The 20375-nt window shown below is 42.4% G+C and overlaps 1 protein-coding gene across 1 annotated transcript; it reads left to right on the forward strand.

The window, feature by feature from the left end:
* The first annotated feature begins 1274 nt into the window (after positions 1-1274).
* On the forward strand, positions 1275-19193 carry LOC115384437 (alpha-tectorin-like). The gene is made up of 23 exons (XM_030086711.1): positions 1275-1281; positions 10457-10572; positions 10658-10940; positions 11044-11135; positions 11228-11387; positions 11500-11900; positions 11998-12571; positions 12661-13244; positions 13338-13890; positions 14060-14655; positions 15012-15169; positions 15345-15742; positions 15827-16023; positions 16160-16555; positions 16650-16933; positions 17079-17356; positions 17510-17629; positions 17722-17906; positions 17991-18151; positions 18291-18542; positions 18628-18787; positions 18862-18967; positions 19051-19193. The coding sequence occupies exons 1-23, from the start codon at positions 1275-1277 to the stop codon at positions 19191-19193; spliced, it is 6204 nt and encodes a 2067-aa protein (XP_029942571.1).
* Positions 19194-20375: the final 1182 nt, after the last annotated feature.

Genomic DNA, 20375 nt, shown 5'->3' on the forward strand with positions numbered 1-20375 from the left:
TTTCTCAGAAGCTTTTGGAGATCTCTCAGCATTGTTTGACCACACAGTCAACAATAATCCCGGGCCATGAGAGGATGCTCTGCAGCATCTCATCCGTGTTTCTACATAAAGTAAGTATGATACAGGACACAGCAATACAAATGTTTTACTGGAAGCAGTGGGGATATTTTAATAATTTCTTCATTCAAAGACAGCTGAACCTCAACATTTCTTCTTCAAGGTTGTATTTTTTATTGTCACAGTATATGATGTCTTTATTAATTTGAACGACATTGGCCGTCTTTGTTGTATTAATGTCGTTTCAGCGGAGATGGAGGGCCCTGCTGTCTCCCACCGCAGCCTGCAAGAGGTGATGGTTGCCCAAAGTGCAGGTCCCCTCTCAGCCAAGGCCAGACCGTTGCTGTGGCTGGCCTGTCAGAGGCCTTTGGCCATTGTTTGAGGCCTTGGCCACTGAGTGATGGAATCAATTGTTTTCCGTTTGTTCCTGTCACGTATTTTGTTTGGGTTTCTTATGCGCAGGAAGAAGAATTTCTAAAACAATAAACAATTACAAAAACAGCTGGAAAGGTGTCCGTTTACTTGGATCTGTTTGAGTTTATGGACATGTTTGATGTGAGCACTGTGTAAAGATGAACCACTTCTCATTTTTGTATATGTATATATATATATATATATATATATATATATATATATATATATATATATATATATATATATATATATATATATATATATATATATATACACTCAACAAAAATATAAACGCAACACTTGTTTTTGCTCCCATTTTTCATGAGATGGACTTAAAGATCGAAAATCCATTCCAGAAACACAATATTACCATTTCTTTCAAACATTGTTCACAAATCTGTCTAAATGTGTGATAGTGAGCACTGTTGCTTTGCTGAGATAATCCATCCCACCTCACAGGTATGCTACATCAAGACACCATGATTGGTGCACAGATGTGCCTCACACTGTCCACAATAAAAGGCCACCCTGAAACCCTGAAATGTGCTTTCTTTGTTTTGTTTTTTGCTTTATTGGGGGTCTGGGGACTCAGAACCAGTCAGTATCTGGTGTGACCAGCATTTGCGTCATGCAGTGCAACGCATCTTCTTCGCACAGAGTTTGTCAGATTATCAGTTGTGGCGTGTGGAATGTTTGTCCACTCCTCTTCCAAGGCTGTGCGAAGTTGCTGGATATTAGTGGGAACTGGTCCACGCTGTCGTATACGCCGGTCAAGCACATCCCAAACATGCTCAATGGGTGACATGTCCGGTGAGTAACCCAACCACCACCATGGGACACTCGATCCACAATGTGCTTGGTTACTTGTTGTTTGTGTGCTGGAGGCGTGGTTGGGTAGAAATGTGCCACTCAGCCCAAGACTGTGTTTACTGGGTGATAAAGGACAGATAGCTAACATATCAAAATCAAATTCTCTGTTATTATGGTAGGGATTTCAATGGCCACAGCAGCTGATTGGGAACATTTCTGGTCTTATATTACTGTTAATACTGCCCAATTGGATGATACCTATTTTTTTTCTTTTTTTCTCCTCCCTCTTTTTTCTGGTGTATTAATTATTTTGTCTAACTTGTGATTTTTTTTCTCTTTCTTCTCTCTCTTTTCTCTTTTTTCTTCTCTTTTCCTTGCTCTAACAGAAACTTGGCTTCAGCAAGATGACTATGTGAGGCTCAATGAATGTACCCCTCCAACCTATGTTAATTTCCAAACAGCTGGATCAACAGGTCGAGGTGGAGGTGTGGCAGTGATATCGCACTCCAGTCTTCTTCTTAAACCCAAAACTAATGTTAAATTCAACTCTTTTGAAAGCTTAATACTCACGCTTACTTGTCCAAATTGGAAGAATCAAAAAGCTGTGCTATTAATTATTGTGTATCGACCTCCTGGTCCTTACTCTGACTTTTTAACTGAGTTCTCAGAGTTTTTAAGCAATATAGTATTGGCTCATAACAAGATCCTTATAATAGGTGACTTTAACATCCATGTGGATGATTCTGGTGACAGTTTGAGTAATGCGTTTATTGCAGTATGAGATAGCATCGGTTTCACTCAAAATGTTGATGAATCCACTCATAGTCACAAGCACACCCTGGATCTGGTCTTAAGATATGGGATAGAGGTCAGTGACCTAAATGTTCTCTCTCAGAACCCCATACTCTCAGACCATTTTTTGATTACTTTTCAGGTTTTGATTGAAGACTACTCTGCTAATACTAGTTTAAATACTAAACTATCCACAAAGCTGCCCTCGGAGCTAGAATGCTGTGGGAAGTACGGTGCACTGAGCCCTATCCTCTAATGTCTGAATGTTATTCCCTTTAGTCCATTCATTGCTTTTCACCTGTTGTCCCCCCCTTCGAGGGGGAGTCTTCTCGAGTTTCAGTTGCTGACTCCACTATTACGAGGGCCTACGAACAAGCTCCGTCCGGACCGGGAGGACACTCCTGTCGGTGCTGTGCCTGCGGACTGGCTTCGGTTCTACTTCTGGGATCCGTGCTTCTTGTGCTGGACCGTCCAACGGACTGTACTCAACATTGTCCTAGGCTTTAGTTCTTATTGTCACATGCCAGCTGTTGCCAAAGCTGTCCGTCCCTGGGAGTGGGATCCCTCCATGCTGTGGTTCTCCCCAAGATTTCTTCTTTTCCCACTGGGCTTTTTGGAGTTTTTTCTTGCCGGATGTGAGGGTCTAAGGCGGTGGTTGCTTCGTTTTGTCTCGTTACTTTGAATTTGACATATTAACATTATGCTTATTCACCTTTTTTTCCTTTTTTTTTTTTTCCAACCAATGTAACATCTTGAAGCCCTCTGAGGCAACTGTTGTTGTGACACTGGGCTATACAAAAATAAATTGATTGATTTATTGATTGATCTTTCTCTCTCTTGAAGCAATGTTCAAAACTTTTGGGTTGGTCTTTATTTACATTTAAAGGAGGTTACTGCTTAGTATTGAGGAGGTATGATTGTCATGTACCAAGTAAAAAATAAAGACTTGATAAAAAAAAAAAAAAAAGGAGTGGTCTGCATTTGATATTGAAGCACTGAGCTCCGACATCAGTTTTGACTAGTGATGGGTCAATGAGGCGTCATGAAGCATTTCGACACAATGCAAAACTGTATTGATACTGTGTTTGATACTGTGTCGCTGAATACTGACACCTGCTGGTCCCTAAAAATCCCTACAGGCAACCTAGTTGAAAGACTCAACTGACACTGATTCCATGACCTAGTTAGTATAACTAGGTCATGTTTTAGTATAACTAAAACAACAAATGAGAGAAAAACAGAATAAAGTGGATGGATTGAAACAGCTGGTAAAATGCATAATGACAAGAAAATAACTCGTACAGATACATAGATTAATTTAAGACTGTTGAAGGTTGACAACATTACATCAGGAAGATAGAAGAGGGAGATAGAAAACCGGTAAAAAGAGAAAATAAATAAATAAATAAAATAATAACAAATCGATACATAAAATAAAGTGAAATAATACCTGAGTTCATCCTGGATGTATCTGGGACTTCATTTTCATGCTTGGCCCGATAATGCCTCAGCACTGAATAGGTGCTTCTGTTCAAATAAGAGAGTTCTGTTGAACAAATGCGACATCTGCAGAAAACAATATGAATATTAAACTCAGAGCCACTATGAAATTAATCTGAATTCAGACAAATCAAGCAGAAAATCTGAGAGGAACAGGACGAAACAACAAGGATGTTAAAACAATTACCTTATTTCACGAGATCAAAATGGTCCCACAAGGTGGAAACCTTTCTCTTTGCTTGAGGCTGCTCCATAATTCTTGATGAATTTTAGGATGATCACGTTTGAGTACATCAGAGATTCGTCTCTCAGAGATGGCCCATACATCCCGATACATGACAGATGCGCTTCCTTTTCAACACAGTTTGGCGCGTCAGTGTCAGTTTGAAACAGTTCCAGTATCGGTCACGTGACTTTCTTAAAGCGATACATGCACCGACACAGGGTTTCGCTCTATGAGCTCGACGCACGCGCCGACGCATCGGTATTGCTGGACACATCACTAGTTTTGACTATGGATCAGCAGATGTTGCCACTTTGGCAAAGAAGTATGAGGCCATTCTCCACCATCCACAGTCTATGGAGGCCATCAACAGTCAATATGCCGAATTCAAGTACATAATGAAGCAAAAACTTAAAATGGAGTCAGTCAGCACATTCTTAGATACGGTTGCTGCAGCACTTCGATGTGAGGAGCTAAAAGAGATCTGGCAGCTAACTTGTGGATATTTGTGCTACATTTCAAGCTTCCAGTGCAGATTGTGAAAGAGGATTTAGTTTAATGAATCACATCAAAACAGCATCCAGAAATCGTCTTGAAGTGGCACATTTGGACCAGCTGATGAGCATAAAGTCAAAGCAAGAAGCAGACGAAGCCATCAACCTGGACAAAGTGTACAACCATTGGAGAAGTGAGAAGGCCAGACATGAAAAATAAGGTAAAATTTAAATCTACAACAGTTGGAGTGCGACAATCACAAGCAACATCACACATCATTGTGCAAATTGTGAATGTTTTAACAAAACATAACAAAATGTTATGTCTGAAAGGTGTATATGTATCATTTCTTTCATAACAGGACCCTAAGCCAGGCCACAACTGGACCTCACCTAGGCCAAAGCAGGACTCTTTCCATGTCCAAAACAGGACTCTTCTCATCGCCAAAGCAGGACTCTTCTCATCGCCAAAGCAGGACTCTCTCACATAACATACTACACATCTACGCTACACATGTCCGCAGCTCCTCCACAGCTTCACTGGTCCATATTTTTTGCTGTGTTAACAACAGGTTTAGTGAGCTTCAGTCTCTGCCTTCATTGTTTTCTGAGCAAGCAGATATTGGGTCAGTGATCAGACATAATATCAACTGTAGCTTCAGAATAATTGTAATTAAAAACCTTTTTTTAGTTTGGTCTCCTGACAAGGTTTTGTGCTTTGCACTTCACTGAAACCATGAGCAGGAACTACAGAACTGCTGTACTGAGTCAACAAAATATGTTCTTTTGTGCATTTCTTAAAGGGCCAGATGAAGACGAGACAATGTTGGGGCCATGATTGTTTCGCAATGAGCATTAGAGGTCAACAACAGTGTTCCACATTTAGTCAGAATTTTGTTCATGTTTGATTTTGTTTTGCCTATTTTGTAGCACAGGTTAAAAAAAATAAAAGATCATAGTTCTCTACTTTTCACAAGTTGTTTCTCGTGTCTGGTTAGTTCTTCAATTCTTCAGAAGGTATCTTCATCTTTGACCCTGAGATGAGTCCCAACAAGACTGGACCACTGCATGCCACCATTTAACACAATATCTGGAGGCACCATAATGAAATGTAGCCACAAATTCAGACTAGTTCTGGTTTACTTATATGATGTGTTCATATTTGACCTAGAACTTTGTCATGGTTTAGGCTAGACAAGATCATAGACTGTAAACCAGTTCTGGGTAAGTCTGAGAGCTGTGGCTCCCGTTTGAGTGAGTACTAACGTATTCAGCTCTTGTTTGAAATGTGGCATTATGACTGGGCTGTGGGTCATATGTGAGAAATAAGTGTGGACCACTCGTGTCATTCCATGTGGTAGGTGGGTCAGAATAAAAGTGCGTAGTGGCCCAAATTTGGGTGAGTGCTGGTTTATTTGGTCTCTTCTTGGCTGATATTAGGCACTGTGTTGGTTTTGTTGTGGCCCACTGCTGGCAAACAACTGTTGACCACCTTTGTGCCATCATTCCACATCGTACTTGGACCAGAATAAAAGCGTACAGTGGCCCACATTCGGTTGAGTGCTGGTTTATTCGGCCTGTTTCTGGTTGACATGTAACATTGTGAAGGCTTAGTTGCGGCCTAGTTTTGGCAAACAGGAGCGGCCCTCCCAGGTGCCATCATTCCATGCGGTATGTGGGCCGTTTGAACATGTCAGGTATGGGCCAGATATGGGACAAAAGAATTTTTGCAAGTGGCCCACATTCGGTTGAGAGCTGGTTTATTTGGTTATTGCATTGTTGGCAGATGTTAAAAATAAATCAATTGTAGTCTGTGGTGAGTAATAATGCAGCATCAAATGATTTTAAAAATTATATGCAAATGGCAGGACTATGTCCGATGATTACAAAACCAACCAGAATTACTACCCATAGCGCAACCATCATTGATAACATATACACAAGTTTCCACGGAGCCATATTTATTGGCAATCTTATGACCGATGTGAGTGATCACTTACCTGAAAAACCTTCAATTTTTCTACGAGACAAATCCAACAAAGCTATTGAGGCCATCAGAGAGGATTTAAAGAAGCAAAATTGGGATCAAGTTTATACGGGAAATTTAAATTATGCCTGCAATACCTTATTAATTTATATAGCAAAAATTGCAAAGTAACAAAAATTGCTTGTGGTGAGAAAAATACTATTAACAACCCATGGATGACAAGCGGTCTGAATAACGCTTGTAAGAAAAAAAATATCTCTACAGAGTTTCTCAACCTAAGAACAAAAGAAGCTGAGGTTTGGTATAAAAAATATAAAAATAAACTGATATCAATCTTAAGACAACAGAAAAAGGATTACTACACATAATTAATAGAGAAAAGCAAAAATAGTACAAAAAACACCTGGGTTGTAATCAACACAGTCTTGCACAAAGGCAAGTTTAAACCCATAATTCCAAACTATATAACCAAAAACAAAATAGACATTTTTGAAAAAAAGGACATTGTAGAGGAATTTAATTATTACCTTGAGAATATAGGAAAAAAAATCTATCTCAAAATATCCCAGACGAAAACATAGATATTGGAATAATACAAAATAATGAATGCAGCATCTTTCTTGAGCCTGTACGAGCAAGTGAAATATTCAGTATTGTTCGTAATTTTCCAAATAAAAATTCCAATGACTATACAGACATGAACATGTTACTAATAAAACAAATAATAGATGTTGTGATTGAACCCTTTAAATAAATCTGTAGCTTGTCATTTACCACAGGAACATTTCCAGAGTGTGAAAATAGCCAAAGTAATTCTACTTTTCAAAAAAGGAAATAAAATTGATGTCTCCAATTACAGACCCATATCGTTACTTCCTCAGCTTTCTAAAATTTTATAAAAATTATTTGTGATCAGATTAAATAAATTTATTGATAAACACAAAATTTTAAGTAACAATCAATATGGATTCCGGACTAATCACTCAACCGCCACAGCAATTACGGAACTGGCAAAAGAAATTACAAATGCAATAGACAAGAAATGTTTTTTAGTAAGTGTCTTCGTGGATCTTCAAAAAGCATTTGATACTCTAGATCATGACATATTACTGTGTAAATTATATAGGTACGGTATAAGAGATGTTGCTTATGAATGGGTCAAAAGTTATATAAAAGATGGAGAACAATTTGTTCAAATTAACGACATAAAATCTAAAAATAGTAATGTAACGTGTGGGGTTCCTCAAGGATCCATTCTTGGACCAGTACTCTTTCTTCTCTATATTATTGACATTGAAACTGCTTCCAACTTATTGAAATGCATCTTGTTTGTGGACGATACCATGCTGTATTATGCTGGAGACAATATGAATGAAGTATTAGAAAATGTGGAGAAAGAGGTTAAGAATGTTATAAAATGGTTCAACGCTAACAAACTTTCTCTGAATATCAGTAAAACCAAATATACGATTTCTCGTTGCAGAAGGAAAGAAGATGTCGACTCAACACTGACAGTGGAAGGTATAGAGATTGAAAGAACAAATGAAGTTAAGTTCTTAGGTGTATCGCTGGACGAACAACTAACATGGAAATCCCATATAGAGTACGTTAAAACTAAGATTTCTCAAACCATCGCCGTGATGTACAAATTGAAAGTCACTTCACAATAATTCTTTGTTTCTATTGTAAAATTCATTGATCATACCATATCTGACCTACTGTGTTGAAGTCTGGGGAAATGCTTGTAAGACCTACAGTGAACCACTCTTCCTTTTACCGAAACGAGCGATTCGTGTGGTGAATGGAAGTGGTTACAGAGACAACACTAATACAATACTTATAACATTGAAATCCTTAAAACTCAAGGAATTGGTTGAACGAAACCTTCTTAAAACAATGTATAAAGCTCACTGGAAAAAATTACCGTATTGGCCCGAATATAAGACGACTCCGATTATAACACGACCCCTATTTTTCAAAGATCATTTTGTGAAAAAAAAAAAAAAAATGCTGAAGACAATAAGGTCACTCATAAAACAACTTTTTATTATACAATTATAAACTCAAAAATGCACAACTGAGATAACATTTCACGTGATATAAAATGAAAAAATATATTCTCTTTCTCAAAATAAGAAACAATAAGCAACAAATAAGAAGCCTCAAGAGGTCAAAACTGCATAAATGATGTAAATAACTTTCCAGTTCTTTTAGCTAAATCCCGGCTCTGGTGGTGGGCATTCTTTTTTCATTCTTTTGACTCTGCTGCATTGATCACCATCAGTTTAAAGTTGGTATCATAACGTCGCCTCTGTTGTTTGCTCAGTTGTCCAGCGTTGGAGCCCCTTTGTTCCAGATGATCCGCCATTTTTCATCAGATCATTTGATCTCATTTCGTCGCTCCACTCGCTCTCTGGTCAGTGATACTTTAGCTCCATGTAGCAGCGCGGATGCGTATTGACCATCTACCGTAAGTCCACGATTATAACACGACCCCACTTTTGAGGATGCAATTTCTGTAATAAAACATCGTCTTATATTTGGGTCAATACGGTACCATATAACATACAGAATAGATCTGCAAAGCGAGACAGTCAATATAGTTTAAGAGGAACTGAAGTCTTCAAACTACCGGAGTCAAGAACTAAATTGAAGGAAAGATGCATTACAACAAAAGGAATCAAATTATGGAATAAACTTGACAGTGAAAATAAGAGGTCTCAGTCCATTTACACCTTCAGGAAATGTTTTAAAAGCACAGTTATTGGGAGGCTACGACTCTGCTTTAAAGTATAGTCAAAAATTAGAGTGATTGCTTCTTTATTTTGTTGTAAATATTTCGTGATGTTTTTTTGTATTTTGATTTTGTGAAATGGTTGTATTTGATTTCGTAAAGTTTTTTGATATCTGTTGACAAATTTTGGCAAATTGTCATTTATTTTATGTTGATGGGGGCAGACATTATAAGTCTCACTTCTTTCTGTTCCCTTTCATTTCTTTTAAAAGAATGAAACAAATAAAATCAATCAATCAATTTGGTCTGTTTCTGGTTGACATGTGACATTGTGAAGGCTTAGTTGTGGCCTACTTTTGGCAAACAGGAGCGGCCCTCCCAAATGCCATCATTCAATTCGGTATGTGGGCCGTTTGAACCTGTCAGATATGGGCCAGATATGGGCCAAAAGAATTTTGCTAGTGGCCCACATTCGGTTGAGAGCTGGTTTATTTGGCCTGTTTCTGGTTGACATCTGAAATTGTCTAGGCTTGGTTGTGGCCCACTTTTGGCAAACAGGAGCGGCCCTCCCAAGTGCCATCCTTTCATGCGGTATGTGGGCCATATGAACATGTCAGGGATGGGCCAGATATGGGCCCAAAGAATTTTGCGATCTGGGCCAGGACAGATTTTTTTAAAACAGGCTTTTGGCCCATAATTTCTTTTGCCAGAGGCATTGCAAAGAAATGACTGAATGCTATGAGGAACTACATTTGCGTATATAAACCCTTCAGGTATCCTCGGAGCTCACATCAACTTGATGGGAACACAGGGAGAAGACAGGAGAAGGTAATCAATTTGGATTGAGCATTGTTTTCAAACTGCTGTTCAGCATAGCAAGATAGGGAGATTTTCAAGTTGTATTTATTATTTGCAGTTTTGATAATCAATTACTAAACTGTATATGACCTTGTCCATCTTTCACTTTCATTCATTTTCTGTTCACAGGTTTTTCTTCTGAGCGTCAGAGAATGGCAAGACACATGATTTTGTTTGTGGTGCTTTTCAGCATCATAAGTAAGTTATAAAAGTCAATTCAATCACATTTATGTGGGTGTATGAACCCAAATTCATGCATTTTTCATTTTATAATGTTTTTTTTTCTAGTTGGAGTGGCTCCTCGGCAGTCAGGTGAGTTCACTGAAATCCTAATCCTCGATCTCTGTCAAGAGAAATAGGGCCTCAGACGTGTGCAGCTGAAATCATCAAATAAAGAATTTAAATAATTTTTTTCCAGAAAAAGATTTTTAGATTTAAGTGCTCATACATGTTTCTTTTAATTTTTTTGTTTTGTATACCTTCATTAAAAAAGTGAATTCAACCAATATTAAAGCAATACAGAAAGACTATGGCTATAGATATATTATTTTTTGTTACTTCAATATTTGCATTATTCTACCTCATAGGACCTCTGTACCCGATAAATGGAAGACGAAGTTCACGATCGGACGATGGCAATTCGCCTCGGATTCATCTCAGCCAACCATTTGTTTACTTCGGACATTCGTACTCACAGATTTATGTATGTTTCTCTTTCTTTCGAGAACTTGAAATGGTTCTACCTCGCAGTGGTTGTACTGAGAGCTGACTGTGTGTTTTTTTCGCAGGTGAACCATAACGGACACCTGACCTTCACCGGCCCGTGGAGAAGTTTCACGCCTCAACGCTTCCCGATCAATGGATCAAGAGACGTCATCGCTCCGTTTTGGACAGACATAGACAACCGTGAAAGAGGTCAGATCATCTACAAAGAACACAGAAGTGGCCACATTCTCCAACAAGCTACGCAGGACGTCAATCAGTATTTCCCGGGGCTGAACTTCCAAGCCGTCTCGGTGTTTGTAGCAACCTGGTACGAGGTGGCTTATTATCCAAGAACATCAACTGTGAGTCCTCTTTATCCTCAAAACAAATGTTTATGTGCTTGGTGATTTCATGTGCATGCTGATTATATGAATAAAATGAACCTTTAATTTTTTTCTTTTTCAGGAAGCCACATTTCAGGCAGTCCTGATTTCTGGTGGACGGTACTCATTTGTGCTCATGAATTATGGGGCAATAGACAGGACGAATCTCAGCATACAGGTAAGAGTCATTAAATTCTACTTTATAATGTTGAATTTTTTTGAAAATGAGTGAAGTACAACTTAAAATGCTGTGTGCCTTGTGATTTCCAGATTGGGTACGACACAGTCCATTCAGTTCATCATCACTCCATCCCCTTCTACTTTGGCACTGATGCCGATGGGAGGGTTTTCCAACAGAGAAGCAACGTGAATGTCCCCGGTCGCTTTGCCTTCCGGACAGACTCTGGAACGAGTGGCTGTGCTTTTGATGGTGAGACTTAAGCAGCTTGATGACCTGCTTTTCTGAATGCTGGCCAACGTTAGAATGACTGTTGATGAAATCAAAGCCTTTCAAGGAGGAATTTCTTCTGCTTCCTCTGCAGGTGTGCCGGTGCAGCTGGGCGACTCCTTCTGGAGCGACGGGACGTGTGCGGAGAGGTGCACGTGCACATCAGAAGGCCTGCAGTGTCAAAGCCAGCCCTGCTCCTTTTCCCAGATCTGTCGGCCCGCCGCCTTTCAGTTCTCCTGCCAGACGATACAGAGACGCACGTGCACCATCGTCGGCGATCCCCATTACTACACCTTCGACAACCAAGTCTTTCACTTTCAGGGCACGTGCACTTATGTCCTCTCTGAGCAGTGTGGCAGTGCGCTGCCATATTACAGAGTCGAAGGCAAAAATGAGCACAGGGGAAGTACCAGAGTGTCTTGGGTTCGACTGGTCAAAGTGTTTGTCTACGATGAAGTCATCGAGTTGGTCAAAGGACATCGTGGCAAAGCGAAGGTTGGTTATTGCCTTTATTGATTCTAGTATAAAGAAATACAATGTTTGATTAAATGCAGGTTTATCAAACTGAGCATTCTTGCTGTTATGTTTACAGGTTAACGGGGACTTTGTGTCAACTCCAATCTCTCTCAATAATGGCACAGTGCAGGTTTATCAGTCAGGTTTTTTCGTGGTCATCAACACTGACTTTGGCTTGGAGGTGTCTTATGACACCAATCATCATGTCCGGATCAGCGTGCCCCTCAATTACCGAAACTCCACGTGTGGCCTGTGTGGAAATTTCAACAATCGTCCCGAAGACGACTTCCGAACCCGTCAGGGTGAGATCGTGAGCTCGGATGTGGATTTCGCCAACAGCTGGAGAGCGTCCGGAGATGACGAGCCCAGCTGTAATGTCCGATGTGGAGGTCTGGACTGCTCTGGCTGCACAGCTGAGCAGACGGAGCTCTACAGCACCACTGCCCATTGTGGCATCATTCAGAGCAGCTCAGGACCTTTTGCTGCCTGCCATCAACAACATCCCCCCCAGAGGTTTGTGGAGAGTTGTGTGTATGATCTGTGTGTAGGAGGAGGGTACCAGCCTTTTCTCTGTCAAGCCATTGAAGCCTACGCCACTCAGTGCCAACAAAACGGTGTACAAGTAAGCTGGAGGAGACCTGGCTTCTGTGGTAAGACTGTTATTCCCTAATAATTCATTTCACCAGTCTTTTTAATATTTTCTTGTCAAGTTTATGGTAATTTCTTTTTGATCTTTTAGAAATTCCCTGCCCAGCCAACAGCCACTTTGAATCCCAAGGCACTGGATGTCCACCGACTTGCGTCAATCCCAATTTCACCGAAGACTGCCCCCTTCCTGCCCGAGAGAGCTGCGTCTGCAATGCGGGCTACGTCCTCAGCGCTGGAGTCTGCGTTCCTCATGCCGAGTGCGGTTGCAGCTTCGAAGGCCGCTACTACAGCTCTGGGGAAACTGTGATACTCCGCGAGGACTGTGGGAGACGCTGCAGCTGCAGTTACGGCTCCATGACTTGCAGCTCTCACGCTTGTGGCCCGCATGAATCCTGCAGCGTGGAGGAAGGAGAGCGAGGATGCCGACCAAATAGCTATGCGACGTGTTGGATAAGGGGCCCGGGGTCCTACCAGACATTCGACAAACTGACCTACCGATATCCCGGAGCATGCCGATTGACCCTCGCAAAAGTAATGGGGACGTCGAGCCACCCGCACTTTATGGTTACTGCAGAAAAGGTGCCGAGGGTCAGGGAGGGTTTCATCCGGATTTTAAACTTTGAGGCAGAGGGAACACAAATCTCCATAGAGATGTCAATGTTCAGTCATGTTCAGGTAAGACACCCAATAAAAGTAAAACATCGTTCAATTTTATTTTATGTCATGAATACTGAAAACATACATTTCAACATATTTTCATACTTGCAGGTCGACAGTCAGCTGATCAAACTGCCCTACAGCTCTGCATCCAACCGGATCCAAATCTATCACAGCAGCCTCCACAGTGTCACCCTTCGCACCTCCTTTGGCGTGACCGTGCAGACCGTTTGGCCTCACTTTGTCCAGGTCACTGCGCCAAGCGTCTATGCTGGTTCACTCGGTGGACTCTGTGGTAATTACAATGGTCACCCTCGTGATGACTTCCACACGCCCAACGGTGTGCTGGTCAACATTTCTCAGGCGTTTGGGGACAGCTGGAGAGATGGCTCCCTGTCCGCACACTGTGTGGAAAATCTGGATGAAGATACCAAGAATAATCACAACGTCAGTGAGTACTGTGGCATTCTCACCTCGCCGCAAGGACCTTTTGCGCCGTGTTGGTCGACGGTGGACCCACACCAGCAGGTGCATGTGTGTGAGCAGATCATTCAGGGATCTGAGGATCCGGCATCGAAGGTGTGTGAGGTTCTCCGAGATTATGCACTCATGTGTCAACAGAACGGTGTTGTCCTGGAAGAGTGGAGGAATGTGACAGGCTGTGGTAAGTGCCAAAATACTTAAAATTTTTCTTTCTTTTCGAGATTTGATTTGTTGTTTTTAAAACTGCAATTGACCATTTCACGCCTGTTATATTTCATTCACCATCAATCCATATGGCTGAAACACTTTGATTATTAACTTAAATCTCTTGTATTTTTCTGTCTTGACAGAGTTGGCCTGCCCTGCAAACAGTCATTATGAACTCTGTGGAGACTCCTGCCCTTCTGCCTGCCCCAGCCTCTCTTTCCCCTTCACCTGCAACACTCAGTGTCAAGAGGGCTGCCAGTGTGATGACGGTTTTGTCCTCAATGGGAACCAGTGTGTGCCGCCTACATCCTGTGGATGCTATCATCAAGGACGCTATCGGCACGGCGGCGAGCAATTCAATGATGGCGAGGAATGCCAGAGCTTGTGCACATGTAACGGCACAACTGGGACTGTTCACTGTGTCCCCAGCTCCTGCGGTCCTCAGGAGTCCTGTCGTGTGGTGGAGGGCGTCTTTGGCTGCCACCCCAAACCCCACGGCACCTGCTACGCCTCCGGAGACCCTCACTACAAAACCTTTGACGGCATGAAATATGACTTTCAGGGAACCTGCCGCTACATCCTGGCAAAAGACTGCAATGCGACCGGGCTCCGTCAGTTTTCTGTGGAAGCTAAGAATGAGCCGTGGAATGGCCAGCTGGTTTCAGTAACAGCTGAGGTTTTTGTGAAAGTCTGGGGGTATGAAGTGCGCATGTCAAGAAACAATCGGGGCATGGTGGAGGTGAGAGGAATCATTTCCAAATGTCTAATTTCAGCAAAGTTGTCAATCTTTCCGAGTGCAGATGATATTTCACCCCAACTATGACCCAGGACTGTTGTTTTATGACCAGAAATCCAAGTAGATTAAGATATTTATAAAGTAGTTTCGATGCAGCAATACTAATGCATTATTTGGTCCACATACAGTCATTTTAAATTCATTGAACATAGCTCTGAATGTATTCGTCAGGATAGATATACATATCTGTTGAGCTTTCACCATCATCAATAGTCACAAAAAAAAAAAAAAAAAAAAAAATTAAGTGAACAGTCACATGATATTAGCCTGCTTTTATGATTTGTTCTGTGATTCTACAGGTGGATGGAATAATAACAAACTTGCCAGTGGTCTTGAATGGAAGTCGCGTCACTATCTTTGTTTCTGGGTCTCGAACATTCGTCAATGCTGATTTTGGCCTGAGTGTCACTTTCGACGGACGCTCCACGGTGTTCATCACTCTGCCCTCCGACTTCAGGTACTTTTTAAATTCAAATGCTTTGATTTCAACTACCAGCAACCTGAAATGGTTGAAAACATTCCATGCATTTTGTTGAAACACTAGTTGTCTTGCTTTATTTTTTTCCAATAAAAGTCAATCTTCCTTCGACTCATAATAACGAGACATTTCCTGTTTCATTCAATACCATCAGAGGAAAAACATGTGGACTTTGTGGAAACTTCAATGGAAACAGCAGCGACGATTTCGACGCACCATCTGGAACAGTCACATCTCCAGATGAATTCGGGGCCGCCTGGAAGGTGGCGGGTAATTACAGCTGCAGTGACGGCTGTGGCTCTTCCTGCCCACGGTGTACCGACGAACAGCCTGCCAGAGACCAGTGCCAGGTGATCCGAGCAGCCGACGGCCCCTTCAGCTTCTGCCACGACCAGGTGGACCCAGCGCCATTTTTCAGTGACTGCGTGTTCGACGTATGCGTGTCAGGGAGCGGGGGTCCCGATCTTTTGTGCCAAGCCATCGAGGCTTACGTCAGTGCCTGTCAGTCTGCTAATGTTCCAATCTTCCCGTGGAGACAGAACACCACATGCAGTGAGTCCAGCTGTCATTTTTGAAGCAAGTCTGTGTAAGTCTGTAAATCGATGAACACCATCTTTTATTCCCTTGCTTTGTTAGGACTGGACTGTCCGGCTAACAGTCACTATGAGCTGTGTGGTACCGACTGTGGGCACACCTGTGCCAGCAGCCCCGATGCCACCTGTGAGCATGTTTGCTCTGAGGGATGCTTCTGTGATGAAGGCTTCCTGAGGAGTGGGACGCAGTGTGTTCCTATGGAAAGCTGCGGCTGCCAGTATGACGGCTTCTACTACAATGTAAGTGACATTTGCTTCACCCAGTCGTCATTGATTGGAACTTTTTGTCAGAATATTAAGAATATTAATATAATATTATATATTACATTATATAATATTAATATAAGAGTCATCTAACCTTTCTGTCATACGACAGGCTGGAGACTCCTTCTGGACAGACGGCTGCTCCCAGAGGTGCAAATGTCATGCTCCCAATGACCTGCGCTGCTCTGCTGCGTCTTGCATCTTAGACCAACGCTGCACCATCAAAAACGGTCTTCTGGGCTGCTTTGATGCAATGTCGACTTGCACCGTGTGGGGAGATCCACACTATGTCAGCTTTGATGGAGCGCTGAGTCATTTCCAGGGCACATGCTCTTACATTATTACCAAGAGTGTCCGGCACCGCGCCAACGAAACCCAGTTTAGAGTGATAGGAACCAATAACCACCGTGGCAACAACCTTGTGTCATTTGTATCAGCAGTGGATGTTTACCTCTCAAACCACCCTGAGAGCGTGCATGTCAGGATTGGACCCAACAGGAGAGTAAAGGTAATATCTTTAACTTTAACATTTGCTGCTTGATCTGTTGGGAAAACAGATGTTTCTTTACTTCTAACCTGCCTTTGACCTTTCACCCTCACAGATAAATGGAAGTGCGGTGTCTCTTCCCACCATTGCAGGGACCTTAGCTCAGCTGGAACGGCAGGGAAACTTCATAGTGGTCAATGCCGGGGACTTGGTTGTCCAGTTCGACGGTCAGAGTACTCTGCTCGTCAGAACGGCCGAGAACCGCAAGAACAGACTCACGGGGATGTGCGGGAACGCCAACAATGATCCAGCAGATGACAAAGCGTTTCCCAACGGCACTCTGGCAGTGAACGACGATGAGTTTGGACACAGCTGGAAGGCATCCACAAGCCAACCAAGGTGAACACTTATGAAATACTTAATTACTGCAAATAAATAAATCAAAAAGAACATGTCCTAAATGGTAATTTTGAAAGTTATTATACGCAACCAGGCAAGATAAAAACATTTTCTAGGTTGTTTAAAGGCTGCTGTGTTTGTCCAGATGTGGATCCACTGATGAGAGAATCACCGATCAGCTGAGTGACCTCACCAACGTGGAAGGATACTCTGCGCTCTGCAGCATCATCACCAACACCAGCGGCCCCTTCGCCGCCTGCCACCCACACTCGGACCCTCGACCGTTCTTCAGCTCCTGCGTCTATGACCTCTGCCTCTACACCACAGCCAATGGCATGCTGTGTTCTGCAGTGGCCGCTTACGAGAGAACCTGCGCCGTGGCGGGAGTGAACGTCTCCGAGTGGCGCTCTGGATTGTCCTGTGGTATGTTCTATTTCCCCCCTCAGGTTGTTCTTCTACAAAAAGTGATCATGTGATGACTGAATAGAGCAGATCGGGGATCTTTCTGAACTTTGTTTCAGAATTTGCTGTTTCTTTGTGTAACTTGTCGGTTTTTCCTCTTTTTTGTCCATGCAGCCGAGTCAGATCCCTGTGAGCAGCTGGACTGTGTAGAACATGAGTGGTGTGGCCAGAAGAACGGCGTGTATGGCTGCTTCTGTGACGAACACCACCATCGGCCCAACAATGAGAGCTATGGTATCAGCAACTCCACGATTTTTGCTCCAAACAGTAAAAATTGATCGTCTGGATGAACTTTGCACAAATTGTTTCCCATTTGTATCCCACAGATTCGTCCGTCACTTGTGTGAGCAGCTCAGGCACCATGTCTGTGTCCCGCTGTCAGCTGTTTGAGGCTGGTTTCCCCTTCACCGTCCTGCACCTTCAAGATGACTCCTGCAACGGGACGCTTGAGAACGGACGCCTGGTGTTCCGCTTTGACAACAGCGACCAGCTGTGTGGGACTGTCCTCAGGGTACAGATTTCTATTGTCGACTGCAATAATGATCTTACTGCAGGTGATTGATGATTTTTTTTGTTTTGTCTTTTCGATTGAAAGAGCAATGGAACCCACTTCATGTACGAGAACGTCATAAAAGGAGACATAGATTCTCACGGAGGTCTGATCAGCCGCCAGAGGAGCATCAATCTGCGGTTCTGCTGTGAATACCCTCTGACTCAAGCCCTGTCCATGGCTGTGGGAATCAACCCGGTAGAAAGGTGACGATGGTTTCCTTCCATTCTTCAGCTTGTGATTAAAATGTGTTTGAAGTCTTACATTCAGACTGATAATACAGTCAAAACAAATGAAACATGTTAATATTTAGACTTCTTTTCCTCTTTCATGTTCCTCTCATAGCATCGTTGGGAAGAAGCTCCCGGCCGGCCGGGGACTGTATCAGACTAAGATGCTGCCCTACTACGACGCCGAGTTCCGTCAACCCTTCGCCAGCAACAGGAATGCAACGATAGAATTGGACCAGGAGCTGTATGTGGAAGTGCAGTCCGAAGGGGTCGATGCCAGCCAGCTCTCCACCATCCTGGACTCATGCTGGGCCACACCCGTCAACGTTGCTGACCACCCTGTCCGCTGGGATCTCCTCATTTCACAGTAACTATTCTTACTATCTTTGACTCAGTTTTCTGATTGTGAATCTCCTTTGTAATAATCATTATTCCACTCTCCTTATCTTCAGGTGTCCTAATCCAGCAGATGGGACCGTAGACGTGATCCAGAACGGCGTCTCCACCGTGTCCCGTTTCTCCTTCAGGATGTTCACCTTCACCAACTACACCTCCATCTACCTGCACTGCCATGTGCACCTGTGCCTGTTGCAGCACAACAACTGCACCACGGTACGTCTCTGCTGGTGGACGGTGCAGCGTGGCGTCTCCGGAGCTCTCTAACGGCGTGGCGTCTCTCTCCACAGAACTGCTACCCGGGTTACAGCCACCGGCGATCTCGGAGGGACGTGTCCTACCACGACTCGACGGCCATCTCGGTCGGACCGCTCACCCTGAAACGGGACAAAAGAGGTGACTCTGCCATCTTGTGGATGACTCAGAGCCTGATCAATCCATTTATTGTGAATCACTGGACTCCATTTCCTCTCTTACAGGCTTGGTGGTTCGTGCACAGAGTGCTGTGGCCCAAGCGACGCCGGCCCACGTGGCGGCGGCGGCGGCGGCCCTGCTCGGCACCGTCCTGATGGCCACAGTTGTGCTCTGGGTGAAAAGAAAGATCCAACAGAAAAAGAACTGAGGCATCACTTTCTGTGAATTAACGTCTTGGTGGTATTCTTTCTCAGAAGGTTTTTTTTTCTTGAGATGCTTGCAATAGTATTCAAATATATTGTTTATGTGAAGTTTTGAAAAGATGAGGGGAGAGGGCAACTTTTAAAACGTACTGCACTGATTGCTTTCAGTTGTTTCTTTTATGATTAATAATAATTATTGATTGTATTGATTTAAATTATTTTATTATATTATTGTTGGATGTAATTATGTATAATGAAGGCCAAGAAACTTTAACTGCTGCCATTAGATCAAACCGTCTGTACGCTGTGACAATGAAAACAGCAGCGGTTCTATTTAGGCTGTGTGAACATCAAGGAAACCCCAAAGGGTGTGCGGGGTTCTGGGTTCTGTCCAGAATGCAGAGGTAGCAGGAAAAAATAGTCGTTAAAAGCAGCTCATGACATTACAGCTCCTCAGTTGCTTTACACCTGCTCGAGTTGTTACTGAAGTCTGATGTGACATGTGACTCAAGCTGTGGTAGTAATTGATCGATATGTGTTATTTTGAAGTTATCTGGCCTTTTCTTGTTTGTTTTTATATAAATGCTGGAGATGTGTTTTGATGTATACTCAGCTTGCTGAAACATTTTACATATTCTGAAGTGATTGTGACAAAATCCATACCAACATATGAAGGAGCTTAAATACAGTTTGAGTTATCAATGTGAAAATTGCCATTTCATATTTAAATGCTCATTTGTGTTTTAGATGTGAAGTGATTATTTAAATGATCACTTCACATCTCAAACACAAATAAGCATTTAACCTGTAATTACAGGTTAAAATATTCACAGATGATTAGGTACAGTTCATGTTGTGGTTAATTACTTTTTAAAATATGTGTATAAATAAGTGAAGGTTAAAAATCCATATGGATAAGGTTTGTTGGATGTTATGGAGTAAACTGAGGTTTTCTGGAAGTTTGCATCTTTAATTGCCTGTTAAAAAAAAGTTTCGCTTTGGGTGTGGCTGTCCTGCATCAGACAGACAGTTGGGCAAGTGGAGTGGAGCCACAGTTTTTTTTTTTTACCTCTCTTTCTCTTTTTCTTTATACCTCTGGACATTACCTTTGCTATTTATTTATTTCTCTAGACATTATGTTTTGTCACACGACTTTGAAGTTTAACAGTTTGAGTGAATCGAGAGGA

Source organism: Salarias fasciatus, unplaced genomic scaffold (assembly GCF_902148845.1).
Source record: "Salarias fasciatus unplaced genomic scaffold, fSalaFa1.1, whole genome shotgun sequence".
NCBI classification, from domain to species: domain Eukaryota; kingdom Metazoa; phylum Chordata; class Actinopteri; order Blenniiformes; family Blenniidae; genus Salarias; species Salarias fasciatus.

Coding starts and splice junctions, on each gene's coding strand:
- LOC115384437 (XM_030086711.1), top strand. Junction 11,388..11,499: donor GAGTGGCTGTGCTTTTGATG/GTGAGACTTAAG, acceptor CTTCCTCTGCAG/GTGTGCCGGTGCAGCTGGGC. Junction 18,968..19,050: donor CCTGAAACGGGACAAAAGAG/GTGACTCTGCCA, acceptor CCTCTCTTACAG/GCTTGGTGGTTCGTGCACAG.